Source organism: Protopterus annectens, chromosome 13.part0 (genome assembly GCF_019279795.1).
Source record: "Protopterus annectens isolate FY-2018-M chromosome 13.part0, PAN1.0, whole genome shotgun sequence".
Classification (NCBI taxonomy): Eukaryota; Metazoa; Chordata; order Ceratodontiformes; family Protopteridae; genus Protopterus; species Protopterus annectens.
In genome coordinates, this window is record NC_056747.1 from 1,169,710,296 (window position 1) to 1,169,727,159 (window position 16,864).

Here is a 16,864-nt window from a genome sequence, read left to right on the forward strand (position 1 = left end):
TACCTTCATGTTCCTATCAGACTAAGTTGCAGGAAGTATCTGCGTTTTCGATCTGGGGCTTCTCACTATCAGTTCTCTGCATTGCCCTTTGGCTTATCTACTGCACCCAGAGTGTTCACGAAAGTTCTGGCTCCAGTGATAGCTTTCTTCAGGCTAAAAGGAATACAGATCTATCCTTATTTGGACGACTGCCTGATTCTGGCTCAAGGAAGGGAAGAGCTTCTTCATCATTTGGAGTATGTGATAGCAGTGCTAAGATGCCTGGGGTATTCTGTGAACGAAATAAAGTCCAGTCTAGTACCCTCTCAGGACATGTGCTTTCTGGGTGTGAGACTGAATACAGCATCCCAGATGGCCTTTTTAACCCCGGACAAACAAAAGAGTCTATCCCTTTACTTCCAACAACTATCTCATCAGTCCGGGCTGACTGCAAGGACAGTCCTTCAAGCCTTAGGGTTCATGGCATCTTGTATTCTGGTGCTTCCCAATGCCAAACTGCATATGAGGAAGCTACAATGGTATCTCAAAATGTATGGACACAGCACTGCCAGGATCTGGACACTGTCATTCAAATAATACCTTGCATTCAAAAGGAATTTTTGTGGTGGGCTCAGGAATGTCACCTAAACAAGGGACTCTCTGTGACCCGCCAGAGGCGAGTCAGATTTTAACGACAGATGCCTCAGACAAAGCTTGGGGAGCTCATCTAAATGGAAAGTGGATACAAGACAAGTGGCCTGCCAGACTACAACATCTACATATCAACATGAAGGAGATGTTAGCAGTCCAGTTTGCATTAATAGCTTTCAAGGAATTACTTCTTCCAGGGCAGGTGTTGATTCTAACAGACAACACAACTGTCATGTGGTACATCAACAAGCAAGGGGAACGATTCTTATCCTCTATGCAGGCAAGCAATGATTTTGTGGGAGACTGCTCTCAGTTTACAGCTCAATCTTCAGGCAAGGTTTCTGCCAGGAGCACAGAACTCCTTAGCAGATGTGTTGAGCAGACGAATTATGGATCCCCACGAGTGGAAATTGGATCCTCATGTATTTCAGAAATTGACAGTGTCATGGGAACTCCAGACATAGATCTGTTCGCTTCTCCACTAAACCATCAGCTGCCAAAGTTTTGCACAAAAGGTTTCATCCCACAGCTTGGAGAGTGGATGCTCTTTCTTTCAATTGGAGCAATCTTCATGTGTATGCCTTTCCACCTCTGCCTCTCCTCCCAAAGGTACTTCTAAAGGTCAGACAGGACAAGCCAAGGATGATTTTAATAGCTCGGATTGGCCTCGACAGCACTGGTACCCATTACTGAGAAGTCTGGTACGGAAGCCTCCATGGCCTTTGCCTTCGATTCCACACCTGTTGTCACAGGAGGACAGCCATTTGCTCAATGTCAAGCTTCACTCTCTGCACCTAACAGCCTGGCATATTCTGTTTTGAACCATAGTGGGCCTCCACTTCCTCAGCAAGTTTTGAATGTTATTTTGGAAGCTAGAAGGCCTAGTACAAGGAAAGTGTACGCAGACAAATGGAAGAGATTTTTATTTTGGAGTGCAGCAAAAGATTTTGATGTTTCTGAGCCTAATTTGTGTGTGGCTCTTCAATATCTTACTGAGTTACTAGACAAAGGTTTGTCTTTCTCTTCTATTAAAGTTCATGCTGCAGCAATTTCGGCTCACTATGATTGCGACCCACCATTGTTTTCTCATCCTTTGTTCAAGCAATTAGAGGGGCAAAGAATATAAGACCCCCACGAAGAGCTCCTACTCCTGCTTGGGATCTCAATTTTGTGTTGGAGAAACTCACTCTACAACCTTTTGAGCCTGCAGCTACTTCTGAGTTGAAATATTTGTCATGGAAGACTGCTTTTTTGTTGGCCATTACCTCTGCAAGAAGGGTTTCTGAATTGCAGGCCCTTATGGCGGTTGAGCCTTTCTTGATTTTCCATAAGGATAGGGTATCATTACGTACTAATCCTTCCTTTATGCCTAAGGGGTTTCTAGTGTGGCTTTAAACCAAACTATTCATTTGCCTACTTTTTATGCAAATCCCCAAAATAAAGGGGAAAAGATTTTGCACACGTTAGATGTACACAGGCAGTTGCGTTATTATTTGGACAGAACTAAAGGGTTCAGGCAGTCTCAGCAGTTGTTTGTTTCTTTTGCTTTGAGTTCTCAGGGCAAGCCTGTGTCAAAACAAACTATTTCTAAGTGGATTGGGTTTTGCATTGCTTTCTGTTATTCCCATCATGGCAAGGAGATTCCAGCTGGGATTAGGCCTCATTCCACTAGGGCTACTGCCACTTCAACAGCTTTTTTAAGGGGAGTGGCAACCAAGGATATTTTGGAGGCAGCTACTTGGAGTTCAGTGCATACTTTCTCTAGGCATTATCACCTGCCACTTTACTCTAAATCCAGGGCTGGTTTTGCCACTGCTGTTTTGCAGGGCATTTTGGCAGCTCCTGCTTCCTTGTAGTTAGCCATCCTCCCTTACCTCTGCTTTGGGATTCTACCCAAGTGTAAGGACTGCAGCAATGTGAGATGAAGAACATAGTACAGTTTTGTACCTACCATAAATGTAGATGTTCGAAGATCCACATTGCTGCAGTCCAATTTACCTCCCTCCTTCCCTCTGTAGTTAGAGGTGGTTGTGTGGGTTGGGTTGTACATATTGTGTATATTGTATATATTGTACATATAATTAGTGCAAGGGTGGTTGGTTGGTTGGTTTGCTGTCTTTTGGTTTTGACCTTTATTTTTAGGGTCTTCTGACATCTGGGGCAAGAAAAGACTGAGGATATGACGTTGGTCATGCGCATTTGTACCCTGACGTCCTGATGTCAGTCAAATGCGCCTTGACCGACGTCAGCCTTATACTTTGATATTCGGGCCGACCGAGGACAGCGGACTACCCAAGTGTAAGGACTGCAGCAATGTGGATCTTCGAACATCTACATTTATGGTAGGTACAAAACTGTACTTTCTGGAGTCTGACACACAGACCTCAGGTTGCTGGAAGAGTCCATGGGAGATTCACCAGAAGAGTGCATGGGGTAGACTGGAAAGGATGTGACCTCAGGTTAGAGGAGATGAAGCTGTTCTCTCTAGACGTTATAAGATGTGTAGGAGGAATGATAAGTGTACAAAGTCACATCAGGGAGATAAGAAAGACTTTCTGAATATACAGAAAAGGGGGGCATGGGCATTGCAGGAGACTGTAGGGACCAACTACTCCCTAGATTTGCAAACACACTTCTTTTTAGAAGATTGCGGATTCTGACAATAGCTTACTAGAAAGATTGGTGGATAAAGAATATGTAAAGGTGTTAGAGGACATGGGCCAGCTAGAGAAGCAGTGGAGGGTGACAGAGTGAGGTAGAATTTTAAGTGCCCTTAAAGAGCAGACTGGATATGGTCACTGTCTACTTCCATCTAGCAAATTAAGCCAATGAGTTGTGTGTGCATAACATTGGCTGTTTTTATTTCTTAAGCAGTGCTTGTTTACCCAAGGGTAGGACATGTTCTAAAACTTGCTTTGGCCAATTCTAGCATGCTGTGTGTATCAAAAGAGGAAAATCTTAGTGTGAGTGTCTGTGGATGTAGTGTATTAAAACTCTGTTCTTTTGTGTGTACTTTCAGGATCTGATGAAAGAATATAAACTACGGCATCCAGAGATGAATGTTGGAGCTGAGGAAGGCACAAAGTTTACAGTCCTTACAAAAGCAGAGCGCCAGTTGAAAGACAAATCAGATGGGCGGCCGACAAAACCACCACCGTAAGAAAAAAATACATATTTCATATTTCTTTTGAGAGGTCACTGATAGTTGTTCCCCATCAGCTTGAGCTGTTTTAACTTGAGTTCTTAGGTAACCTGGGTGCTTCAACAGGTATTTATATCCCACTGTTTTCTATTTGACAGTGGAAATATCAGTTGATCATTCGTATTGAGGTAACATTTCTTAGCAACAAGTTAGTGAACTGATCAGCGTTTGATTTAACAGCACAAACTTGAATTTAGTTCTTTGGGAGTAATGGAACCATAATTTTTAAGTAAGAAATGGATGTTTTTGTTTGAATCATATGCAGAGTAGCATCACTGTACTGACTGGTGCTATATATTGATCTGAGCTTTTATGTTAATTTTAAAGTTTTTTTTTTTTTTTTTGTACAGCAGGAAATCAAAACTTTTGTTTTTTGAGCTTCCATAGTGCCTTTTATGAAGACATTGAAAAGTGCTTGCCTACATACAGACTCCTGTGGTTACCATCTCATCATCTTTTCGTCTGAACAGATTCTATTTACCTTGACTTTGTATTCATTACTTAACTTGTACTTTACCCATGGGCACCCCCCCACTCCATTTATTCAGTCTGCCACGTGCCTTGTTGAGTCAAAGTTATCCAGATTCGTAGCTCCTTTCTGTTGCTATATATTTTTTACCTAGTCAAAAGCAGTGTAACCATTGTTTATGTACCTGTTTAGGCATCTGTAACAATTAAAATGCCCACAGAAGTTCCTCATCAGGAGAATCCAGGGTATTGATGCACTGTCCTGTCCAGATTGCCTTAGAGCCCTGCCTTTATGGTCAGTCTCCTACAGATTGTTGAGAGGCAGACTGAGCTTGGCATATAAACCATCCTTAGATCCAGCCCTGATGGAGCTTTTGCACATCTGTTCAGCAGAACATGCTGGTGAGACGGAAGACATGTGAATGAAAGGATCCCCATGCTCTTGAATCGGCTCCCCATTCATGTGAAACAGAGTCAACCCCTAACCCTATTCAAACATAACCGTGACCATTGGATGGGAATTTGCAGCTTCATCTCCAGGCTGGCCCCCCCCATGTCTCTTGTACAACAAGGCCAATAGCAAACATTTCCCAACCAACAAACTCCCCAATGTAACTTGTAGCAACTTCCTAAAATACACCTCCTAACAAACATACCCACCCAGTTAAGACATATATATGTTACCAGGGGATGCAGTTGGGTTGGGTTGTGCTGCTAGGCTTATAAAGGCCCTGGTGGTCGTTAGCCTAGTGTACATCTGTGAACCTATGAGAACCAAAATTCAGAGTGTAGGCTGTGGCGTATGCCTCCTGAGATTTCAATTACTAAAATGGCCTTTCAGTCCAAGCAGGTTCTGAGCTCAAGTCCATAGAGTTCGCCAGTTTTGCAGAAGATGAAGTGACCTGGAGGAAACAAACCACTGGCTCCTTCTATGGGAAGTGCCTTCTGAATGTAGACTTTGGCCAGCCCCTAGTTAATTTCCCAGTCAAATGTAAGGATGAACCCATCAGACCAAATGCAATAGTCCTAATGCAGTCTGAAGCTCCCCTTTGGAGGATATTACTCCCAAGTTTGATCCAGTTTAGAAAACAATCAATGACCATTGGGTTCTGAATGTGGTCACACTCGGTCACTTTTTGGAGCTGTTGATTCCTCCCCGGAAGAGGGTAGCTAAGAAACATGCCCAGATTGTGCTGTGGAAGTGTGCCATGGAGGTTGTCCTACATCTGCATCAGGGTTATCAGTTCTCTGTCTGTCCTAAAGGTGATGGGTGTATTCTGGCCCACTCTAAACCTCAGTGGAAAGATACTGTCCAGAACTGAATGGAGTCAGAGTGTTGGCTGAAGTCATTAAATTGTCTGTCCTGCTACAGAACACTTGGATGTTGTCACTCAGCATTGTGGATGCCTTTTTGCACATTATTGTTTGGGGACCACACAGGAGGTGTCTGGTTTGCTGTGCAAGGGCATCACTTTCATTACAGGGTGCTGCTGTATGGGCTTTCTTCAGTGCCTAAAGTATTAACCAAGGTGTTAGCTTCAGACATTTCTTTTTTTTTTTACCTGGATGACCTGATGTTCATCATATTGATCACTGCTACAGTAGCCTTATTTATATGGATTATATCCTGCCAGGTTTACTTTGTTTGATAGAAAACACACTTCACTGAAACTCATTTTGTCGAAGCCGCATTTCACTGAAAATTAATTGCTTGAGCACAATTCACTGAAAGCTAACTTCACTGAACTCATTTGACTGAAACTCATTTCGTCTAAACAGGTATATGCCCTGTTCCCCACTGTAGTGCGATGCTGGAGTTAGTATATATAGTAAGGGGGGTTATGGGGGCACAGCCCCCCCACATTGGGGGTGTGTGGGGCATAATCCCCCACCTGTTTTAAATGTTGTAAACCATAGATATGGATTCTTACAAGTCAAATGAATAACTCTTTCCAGAAAATAATATGTACCCAAACTATGTGGTGGTGAAATGTGTTTTCTGTCAAAGTAGACCCATCCTACCAAGTCTGTAACAGCCCAGCAGCTTCCAAAGCTTCAGGGCATCTTCCACACACAGAGACCATTAGGCAGCTTGAGCTGAGCTGCCTGAAAAGACAGGTTTGAGTTCCAAACCCTCCAGAGCTTTCTTGCTACTGAAGCGAGTGCTCATTTACTGGCTTTCAAGGACCGATGGTTGGCTTGTGCTGGTCCATTGTTGGGCAGATAAGTTCCCTTTGGGGAAAAATTTCCACATTTAAAGAATATTGTTTAAATATAATTTTCTGTTTAGGAAAGTTATTTTTATTCCAGGATTTTTTATTTTACTGACTGTCTTGTGACTTAATTGTAATTTTAAATGGGAGCACATTTTTTTCCTGTCAGTTTAAAAGTTGTTAAAACATAGTTTAAAACATTTTTCTCTGTAAAAGTGTGTTTGCTTTACTTTTTGGGGCTGGCAATGTGCATTAAAGTGCTTTTTACTGTGTTTTCATTGGGAAAAAGTTAATTTAAATTTTTAGCGGCTTATACTTTCTTTGGGAGTTAGCCACATCCTCAGTGGCTTTTGGGGTCCCCTTATTGGCAAGGGAGGGAGAGCAGGGAAGCTTTCCATGTTTAGATAGAATGTTGTGCCCATCTCTGGGGAAGTTGCTGCTACCATCAACAACCATGTTGGCCTCACTTTTCCTGCGAAAAAGAAACTGAAAACTAAATGTGTGCATCTGCTCCTACTCAAGTTTCCCTGGACAGGAGTAGTTTATTACTTCTGGCACATAGTCTAATTGTTTCTTTTTCTTCTAAGATGGCTTCTGGTGAAAGAAAAAGGAACGTCTCTTTTCCTGAAGAGATCCAAGATTCTGAATATGGACGGAGAGATGATGGTTCAAATGTAGAATTTTCTCTTCAGATTTCTGAGTCAGATTCAGAGGAGAGCATGCTATCTGCTCCTCCCTTTGAGGGTTTTTCTTTCTCTGAGACTATTTTTAGAATGCACCATTGTTTTCAGTGGGAGAACAGTGAGGTTTCTCAGTCCCTCAGAAAACACTGTGAGCTGGTACAAATGGAATTTCCAGAACTTTCCTCCTCTTCTGTGCTGTCAGCATTGGAATACGTATGTTTCATTGTCTGCAGTGTTCCTGATAGTCTACATGAAACCTCTAAAAAGATAGAGAGATTAAAAGTTCCTCTGTCTTTCTATGTTTTTTTTACACACATTCCAAACCTGACCCAGCAGCCATAGCTTTAGTTAATCCTACTGTTGCTAAACATTTAATTAATTCAAATCCAATACTTTCTGACAAGGATAGTAAAACAATTGACAAGTACTCAATGTTTGTTTTAAATATGTGTATGACTCTTTTGTTATTACTTCAGGGTTGTGATCACCAGAACTGTTTTGAAGAGGTTTGCCTGGCTGCTTTCTCAGAACCTCCCAGAAGATGTGAAAAATTACATTTTAAATTCTCCTTTAGATAGAGGTTTTAGTTTCTGGTCCCTCTGCTGCAGTGGTCATCAAAAATGTGAAGAGGAGGAGGGGAAGCTGATAAAGGGACTCTCTGATTTTTCAGCCCTCCTTTCCAAAAATTTCCAAGGTGTTCTCTATCCCCTCATCCAATTTTTGAAAGAAACAAAATAAACAATGCCCACAAATGCTGGTAAACAGACCTATGAGAAGCAGTGGCAATGGTGTTCCAAAAAGAAGGCAGGAACTCCTAAAACAAAGAACGGCCTAACAGGTTAAAATGACATTTTAAATGGACCCTGTCCCCCTCTCAACCTGGCAGTTACTTTTTCCTTCCTGAATCTCCACTTCTGTCTTTTGGCAACAGATAGTTGCAAGCAAATGGATCCTAAAGACCGTTTGTCATGGTCACAGATGGCAGTGGGAGGCAATTTATCCTTTTGGGGATTCATTCCTCTTCCAGCAGACCAGACTCCTTTTGCTCCCTGTCCTTTTAACATATGTTGTCCCAGGTAGTAATAGAGCCAGTTCCTCCTTTCCAGTTTGGGAATGGTTTTCATTCAAGGATGTTTTTGGTGCCAACTAAAGAAAATGCCTGGAGAGCAGTTCTGGATCTTTCTTTCCTAAACCAATTTGTGATGGTTCCGAGGTTCAAAATGCTGTCACTTTACAGTCTGTAACCTCTTCTTCCTCATGTTAAGTTTTTGGCAACACTAGATTTAAAAAATGCTTATATCCATATTCATCCAGATTTCAGACATTTCTTAAGGTTTTGTGTTTCTGGATCACATTATCAGTTCTCTGCCTTACCCTTTGAACTATCCACTACACCAAGCGTGTCTGCACATTGCCTAGCTCCATTTAAAGTTTATTGCAGAATACAGGGTATTCACATTTTTTTCCATATTTCGACAACTTGCTTATCCTTGCAGAGTCTTTCAAAGTGTCAAATGTTTCTCTCTCTTGGGTGGTAGATCTCTTACACAAGCTGGGATTCTGAGAGAACATGTAAAAGTCTTTTTTGACTCAGTCACACAGGAATTTATTCCTGGTTTGTCTGCTAGACAGTTTTGTTTAAAGAGCTTTTCTTCCACTTGAAAAAAAAATAGATTTATATCTTTATCTTTCTACAGTTTTCCACTCAAACTTCGGTCCCTGTAAGGTAATGCCTTAGGATTGGGGTGTCATGGCATCTGTGGTTTTCATTATACCCCATTGCAAGCCTCCACTTAAGAAAGATACAGTGGTATCTGACGTCTCTTTGGTCCCAGCACCAACATCCATTATCTTTCAAATCCCAATACTGTGATTTGTCAGAAGAAAAATCACTTGGTGTAGACAGCAAATATCCCTAAATTCAGGCCTCCCGTTCTCTTCCTTGCTCCAGTGCAGTCATTTACCACAGACACTTCAGTCTTTGCTTGGGAAGTAGTTTCAGAAGGGGTAAAAGGGCAAGGTATTAGGGAGACGAAAGACTGATTCACACACTTAAATATAAAAGAGGTGCTTGCTCTAATCATGGCACTCAGCTCTTAATCCAGTCCATCTGTGGTCCCCTGGATCTCTTCAAGTTGTTACAGACAGTACCCCAGTCATGTGGTACATCAAGCAATGAGGAGCCAGGTTTTACCCCCATTGCAGAGTAGCCATGTCAGCTTGGGATATCGCTTTATAGCACATTCTCAATTTACAGGCATCCTACATCCCATCAGAGCAAAATTGTGTGTCAGACAAGTCGAGCAGGGCAAAGGCAGACCCTTACAAATGGAAACTAGATGGGGGAGGGTCTTCCAAGATTTGATCCATCTGTGGGGAGTTCCTCAAGTAGACCTCTTTGCCTCTTCTCTGAACAATCAATTAAAAACATTCTTCTTCAGGACTCCATGCAAAAAGGCCTGGAAGATGTATGGCTTTTCCTTTCCTCGGATGACAATGTTCCTATATGCTTTTCCACCCTTTTCACGGATATCCAGGCTACCTCTGAAGATTCAGGAGGAATCCCCCAAGATTATTATGGTGTCTTTCTTCATGCCCAGGCAGCAGTGGTTCTTCTGCCTTCTTTCGGAAATGGCCAAAGGCAATTACCATCAGCTTCAACACAGAATGGATCAACTTACACAAGAACGGGGGTGTTTGATAAACCCTGACCTCAGTCAGGGTGATAGTAAACAGGTGTCTAATGAGAATTAATACCCTGAGGATGTGCATCAGATACGAATAGAGGCAAGAAAGCTTGCTACTTGAAAATCATGTATTGGCAAATGGAAAAGGTTTTCTAGTTAGTTCCAACAGCTTAACCAGCACCCTTGTAGGGTTGGTGTTTTTCTGGTTTTACAGTATTTGTTACTGTCCTATGGCCTGTCTTACTTCTCTGTTAAGGTTCATTTGTTAGCCATTTCAGCATGACCACCCATGGATCCCCCTCTTTCAGTGCATTCTCATATGAAAATGTTTTTGAAAGGGGTTTGCATAAGAGACCTTCAAGAATACCAGTTGCTGTATTTGAACCAGCTCATCAGGCTGTCTGAAGGTTCTTAACCTGGAAGGCCTCTTTACTGAGTGCTCTGACATCTGCAGGAAAAGTGCCTGAGTTGCAAGAGCTTATGAGTCAACCCTATCTCATTTTCCACGGAAACAGGGTTTCTTTGAGAAGTAATCCTTCTTTTATGCCTAAAGTGATATCTAAGTTTACTTTAAGCCAAACTATCCACCTTCCTGTTTTCTTTCCTGAACCCTAAAATGAGGGAGGAACGATACTCCATACCTTTGAAGTTCACAGGCAGCTTTGGTACTGTCTTGATTAGAACAAAGTGTTTCAGATCTTTGGATCAGTTGTTCACTTCTTGTGAAGGTAAGAAGAGACGGCCTGTGTCAGACCATTTCCAAATGGTTGTCTCAGGCTATTAACTTTTGTTATTCTCACCACATCCAAACTGTTCCAGACAGGGCTAAAACTCATTGTATCAGGGCCTTGGCTTCATCTATGTTTTTTTGGAAAGGGTTGGATTCTAGAACTATTCTAGAAGCTGCTACTTGGTCCTCTGTATATACTTTTACAAAGCACTTTAAACTTGATTCCTTATCTAGGTCTAGATCAGGCTTTGCTAGGACCATTCTCCAGGGTCTCCTGGACTCTTCTCCTAACGCTTCACAAATGTTGTAAGTTAAGTAATCTACCCATATAACGAAGGTTACTGCAGCAGTGATCGATATGATGAATGTAATACAGTTGTGTAAATAAACATACCAGAAGAGTAGATATTCGAATGATCACTGCAAATTAGCCACTCCTCCCTCCATCCACCCTTACCTTTTTTTTTTTTTTTGTGTTTTTTCAGCGTGCATGTGTGTATGGCATGTGTTTATGTATTTTTTTTACTCTTAGCTATGTCCTCTGTGTTCAGCCTTCCTCTGTAATTTGGTATGAAAGCGCTGAAAGGCGTGGCTCTCAAACCTGTGATTTTAGGCAGCTGAGCATGGAAGGTGCCCTGAACCTTTGAAGCTGGCAGGCTGTTATATCCCTGGCAGGATATATCCCGTATAGCTAAGTCTTGGGGAATATGGGCTTGCCAGCTGCATTACCTTCTGCCATCAGTGAGTGAAGCACCATTTGGAAAATTCTGTGGTCAACAAATACTCTGCTAGAGGCATGCATACTTTTCAGTGATTTCTTCAAGAATGTCTGTGTTGCAGATGTCTGCACTGTTGCCACTTGGTTTTCGATACATACTGCTTCCAAGAGTTATTGTTTCATCCGTAACTGCAAGAGTCAGCTGTCCTAGGATATGTTTGTACTTCAGTAACTATAATTCTTGGTCTGTCCATAGTAGTGTATTGCTTGGGATTCATAGAGGTAGCTGTAGCAGATACTTTCTTGCTGTATCAGTTGGTGTATAAGAGGAGCCACCTTTATCGTTCCTAGATATCCTTCTGCTCTTCCTCTTCCCATGGGCAGCACCTCCGTTTAGCCTCTGTAACTGGTGTTACTAGTGAGCAGGGAATGGTTTACATATACGTAATAGTGTATGGGTCAGATCTTCATTGTTTCTTGAATTGTAGGACAAAAATGCATCCTACTGGTTGGATTAAACTGACCATTCCAGAATGAGGCATGCTTATGTAGTCACCATTTGATGTGTGATGGCGTCAGATCTGTATACCCCTGAGTGTGTGAGCTCATCAGACAAATGTTAAATTGTGATTGGTGGTTGTGTTTTGTTGTTTTGATAACTTGTTGAGAGAGTATTTTTTTCTGAGCAACCTGTGCAACCAAAACTCCACTTACAAATTAAGTTAAAGATGCATTATTTAAAATTCAAAGTAAAAAAAAAAACACACACGAATTGGAAAATTTATAAGGGTCCTTTTAAGAAATGGAAGAAGTTGTCAATGCAGAATTAAGAGTCAGCAAAGAAAACAGTCACACCTACAAATCTTTAAGATGTGCAGCGGAGAATGAACATTATTTATACTGTTTTGTTTCTGAGTATTTAGCTACCGAATGAGAAAGGAGAGGAAGGGAAAGGGAAGGTAAATTAAGGAAGGGGAAGGAGCAGTGGAAATGTGGGGTAGACAATAGAAGGAACTGACTGACCACATAGTAAATGCAACTGTACTTTGTGTTCCTATTGCCATTGATCAGGGTTTGAAAGGTTGGGGGGAGATTTAGTTTTGAATATTGGTGGGTAGGTTGTTACAGAGGTGTGCATAGAGGACCCAAGAATATCTGCTCCCAAAATGCTCCCCCCTCAAAGTTTCAAGGAGAAGTTCAGAATTAGTAGTCGTAAGGTATATTAGACTCCAGTGGCCTAATAATGGGTAAGGCATTGGCCTCCTAAACCAGGATTTGGTCCTAAAGATGTTCTTCGTGTTTCACTGTTGCAGTCCTGACTTGTGGGATTTCTTGTCATTGAAGCCCTTGGTCGGCCCGACAACCAGAGAATGTTTTCACCTCCTCCTGAAGCCAGAGAATGCCCTGTCCAACGTCACTTATTTAGGGTATAAAGGGAGTCAGCCAGCACCATGACTTCAGTTCCTTCTTGCCTTCAGAGTGTGAAGCCTTGTGGTAGTCAGTGTGTTGGTCGATGCACCTCAGGGAAATAAGACATCTAAAGCCAAGTACCGCGTTGGGGATCTTTTCATATGCTTTTTGACTAATGTCAGAGAATGTTAACTCTCTCTCTCTGCTTTGCAAACAGATAGCACACCTGGACTTTCATGCTTTGTGTGTGACATCTTTGGGACCAGAACATGATGTTCCTGTCAGTTTTGTACATACTTTAATAGCAGAACTATCCAATGTAGGGCTGAGACTCTAGCTAAACATTTCAGTGAGTTATCAGGACCTTTGGTTACTATAGTCCTCTCTTTAAGCTGAGGTAGATCTGCCTATGCAGAAAAAGGGAAAGAGTTTCAGATTTAGGGCTTCAGGTGACGCTCGTTCACTGTCAGCCAATCCTCCTAGGCTTGTGATTTTCAAAGGTGAGGTGACTTTGCAGCCCCCTTAGGTGACTGAGGTGGTGGCTTAGACGTCTTTTAAGACTCATTCGGAGTCTGAAATGCTGCTGGGCCCCAGCTTCCGACGAACACTCTAAAACTGACGTCAGCTCTTCACGTCGTCAGATCATCTCAGCCCACCTCTTTCTGGAGGTGGTTGCTCATCCAGGTCCTAGTGCAGAGGTTGGCCTTAAGCCAAAACCTAAGGCCTGCCAACTCCCACTTTCAGGCCTACCAACAAGACCTAGTGAGGTTGGCAGAGGATTTGATTTCCTTGGTCAGATCTAGATGCTTTCCTCCCCCTGAAGTATCCTCTGGTAAAAGAAAGAGGGATACAGCACCCCAGAAGATTTCTGACTCTCTTGTTTTCTATCTCTCCTCCCTCAAGGATATGCATACCCTGAGGGAGCATTTCAAATGGGAAGCTCGGGACTACCCCAATCCAAGAAGATGGTTAAGGAATTCCTAAATCTCCCTGAGCAGAAACCTCCTGCCATTACCCCATCTTGGAGGTGGTAAACAATATCTTCCTGGATTCATGTTTGTAACCAGAATTTCTTCATCCTGCCTGTCAAACACCTGATATATTTTACAGGGTTCTAGATTCCACAAAACACCTTTTTTAAGAACCATGTGGCAGATGCTGAAGTGGTGACTCAGGGCCCTAAGGGAGAAATATCTAGTTCTTCTAAAAATCCTTTACCAACTGAGAAGGAAAGCAGAGCCTTGGATAGGTTTGAAAAGAAAGTCTACACCTCTGCTACCCTTGTCAGTATCAGGAAACCATGTTTGACCCAGATGAAACAAAAACGGATGAGGATTGAAAATAAGGCCCTCTCAAAGGAATTAATGGATTTATGCAACTCCTGCTGTGTCAGGTGGCTAAGCACTCCCTGAACTGTGGCTGTGATGCATTGGAAGCCTCCAGCAGGGCAGCAGCCACAGGATCCATCATTAGAAGACATGCCTGGCTGAGGGAGCAATCCCTTCCTGAACATGTCCGTCCAGTCTCCCGGATGCCCCCCTTGGATAAAGACTTTTTCTTTTTGGTCCTAAGTTTGAGGTTGTGCTTAAGAAAATGGAGGAGAAAGCCAAGTCCATACAAACTGTCAAGGACTTCCTTCAGGTCCATCCTCCTTGTTTCAGCCGGAATCACCCTACCAAACACTGGTCCTTTCCAACCCTCCAGTCTAAGCCTAGGCAAAGGAGACCTTGTAGGGAAAGGAGCCAAAGATAGCACTAGTGGCCAAGACAGTGCCAAAGATAGCACTAGTGGCCAAGACAGTGCCAAAGATAGCACTAGTGGCCAAGACAGTGCCAAAGATAGCACTAGTGGCCAAGACGGTGCCAAAGATAGCACTAGTGGCCAAGACGGTGCCAAAGATAGCACTAGTGGCCAAGGCAGTGCCAAAGATAGCACTAGTGGCTAAGATGGTGCCAAAGATAGCACTAGTGGCCAAGACAGTGCCAAAGATAGCACTAGTGGCTAAGATGGTGCCAAAGATAGCACTAGTGGCCAAGACAGTGCCAAAGATAGCACTAGTGGCCAAGACAGTGCCAAAGATGGCACTAGTGGCTAAGATGGTGCCAAAGATAGCACTAGTGGCCAAGACAGTGGCAAATAGACCCTAATAGGCTTGTGGGAGTCCATCCTCTGGGACCTAGCAGGGATCAGTCATGACTCTTGCATCTGTCCTCCATCACCTACCCCTCCTCCTTGCTCTCTCCCTAGGCTGTGGTGGGAGACTGTGTGTATTCCACAAGAACTGGACCCTCCTTACTAGGGATTTGTGAGTTCTAAACATCATTCAAAGAGTTTACAAACTCATGTTCAAACAACATTTGATTTGCTCAGGCTTCCAAGATATTCCTCCAAACCAAAAGGCAAAGGCCTTAACCCAAATAAAGCTTCTGTGCACTTAAGGCTCTGTGGAACCTGTACCAACCTCTTTACAGGGAGAAGAATTTTACTCCAGACTTTTCCTAGTCCCCAGAAAAGAATGTACCTGGAGGCCAATTCTAGACCTGTCAAGGCTCAATCGATTCTTAAAGTTCCCAAAATTCAAAATGCTAATTCTGAAAAACTACTGCCCGTGATTTCCCACAATGCCTTCCTGGTAGCCTTAGAGCTAAAGGATACATACCTCCACATCCTCATTGAGGAATCACACAGAAGGTTGTTACACTTCAAAGCAGGTATGAGGTATTATCAGTTCTGTGCTCTGCTTTTTGTCTTGATTACTGCACCCAGGGTTTTCACAAAATGCCTGTCCCTGATGATAGCTTTCTGCAGGATGAAGGGAATTCAGATTTACCCTTACTTAGATGATTGCCTTATTTAGGCAGCAAGCCTATTAAAACTTGAAGCAGATCTGTTTTACACCCAAAACTTACTAACCTGCGTGAGGTTCACCATCAGGGCCCCAAATTCTCAAACTAACCCAACAAACAGGATTGTGTTTCTGCTAGCTTTACTGTACTCATCTCTTCAGAAGGCTTTCCTCCCTCCCTCCCTCCCTCCCTCCAGGCAAGGTTACCTTTCTAACTCTGTACTTCAGTACATTTTTCTCAGGAAACACTTCACAGACAGCTAGTATCTCAGGGCTCTAGGATACATGGCCTCTTGCATCCTCATGATCCCCCTGGCCAGACCATTTATGAGGAAATTACAGTGGTACCTCAAAACTGTGTGATGTCAATATTCTCTCTCTCACCTTCAGAATAAAACTGCTTCCTTGCCTCAAGAAAGAGTTTGCTTGGTGGGTCCAAGCATATTCCCACAGTCTGGGCCTTCCCTTCAAGTTTAGCCCTCAGGGCCAAACTCTGACAAGAGATGCATCAAAAATAGCTTGGGGAGCCCACTACAATTCCTAGACTCAAGGGAGATGGGACTCCAAGTTTAAAAACAAACACATCAATCTAAAAGAATTGAAGGTAGTCTAGAAAGGCCTGATTGCCTTCAAAAAGAAATGGAAACTCAGAGTCTTCCTGGTGAAGGCAGATAATACCACAGTAATGTGGTACATAAACAAGCAGGGGAGACCCACGCATACCCCCTTTGCCGCCTAGTGATGGACCTTTGGGAAACTGCAAACGCTTTAGGGCTGCACCTCATGGCACAGTATCTACCAGGAGAAACGTGTCAGACTGTAGTGTGTGGTAACTGCATCAGGAAGTTTTTCTCAGCATAGCCGAAAATGGGGTGTGCCACAGATAGACCTTTTTGCCATCAAAGAAAATGCCCACGTGGAAAAGCTTTTCAACAGGAATAAAATGAAGTGAGCTTGGAAGGTGGATGCCTTTTCCTTTCCTTGGACAGGTCTATTCTTCTATGCCCCCCCCCCCCAATTCCACTGCTACCCAGGGTGTTGCTGAAAATAAGGGAAGGGGGCCAAGGGTAATTCTGATAGCCCCAGATTGGCTGAGGCACCACTGGTACCCCTTGTTGCTCAGCCTAATCAAGAAGGAACCATGTCTGTTGCCACAGAGAGTGGACCTGATAATGCAGAATGGGAACAAACATACACCCCAACCTGCACACAAGCAAATTGACAGCTTGGATGAGGTCTTGAGTCCATCAAATGAGTCGCTCCACAAAATAAGCAAGT

The 16,864-nt window shown here is 43.0% G+C and overlaps 1 protein-coding gene across 2 annotated transcripts in view; it reads left to right on the forward strand.

The window, feature by feature from the left end:
• The window catches only part of UBTF (upstream binding transcription factor), a gene marked incomplete at its 5' end in the record, with an annotated part of 198,277 nt that overhangs the window by 26,137 nt on the left and 155,276 nt on the right, over positions 1–16,864 (forward strand). For both annotated transcript variants that reach the window (XM_044055172.1, XM_044055173.1), the window contains 1 exon segment: positions 3,650–3,786. In XM_044055172.1, the coding sequence (XP_043911107.1) occupies positions 3,650–3,786 (137 nt within the window).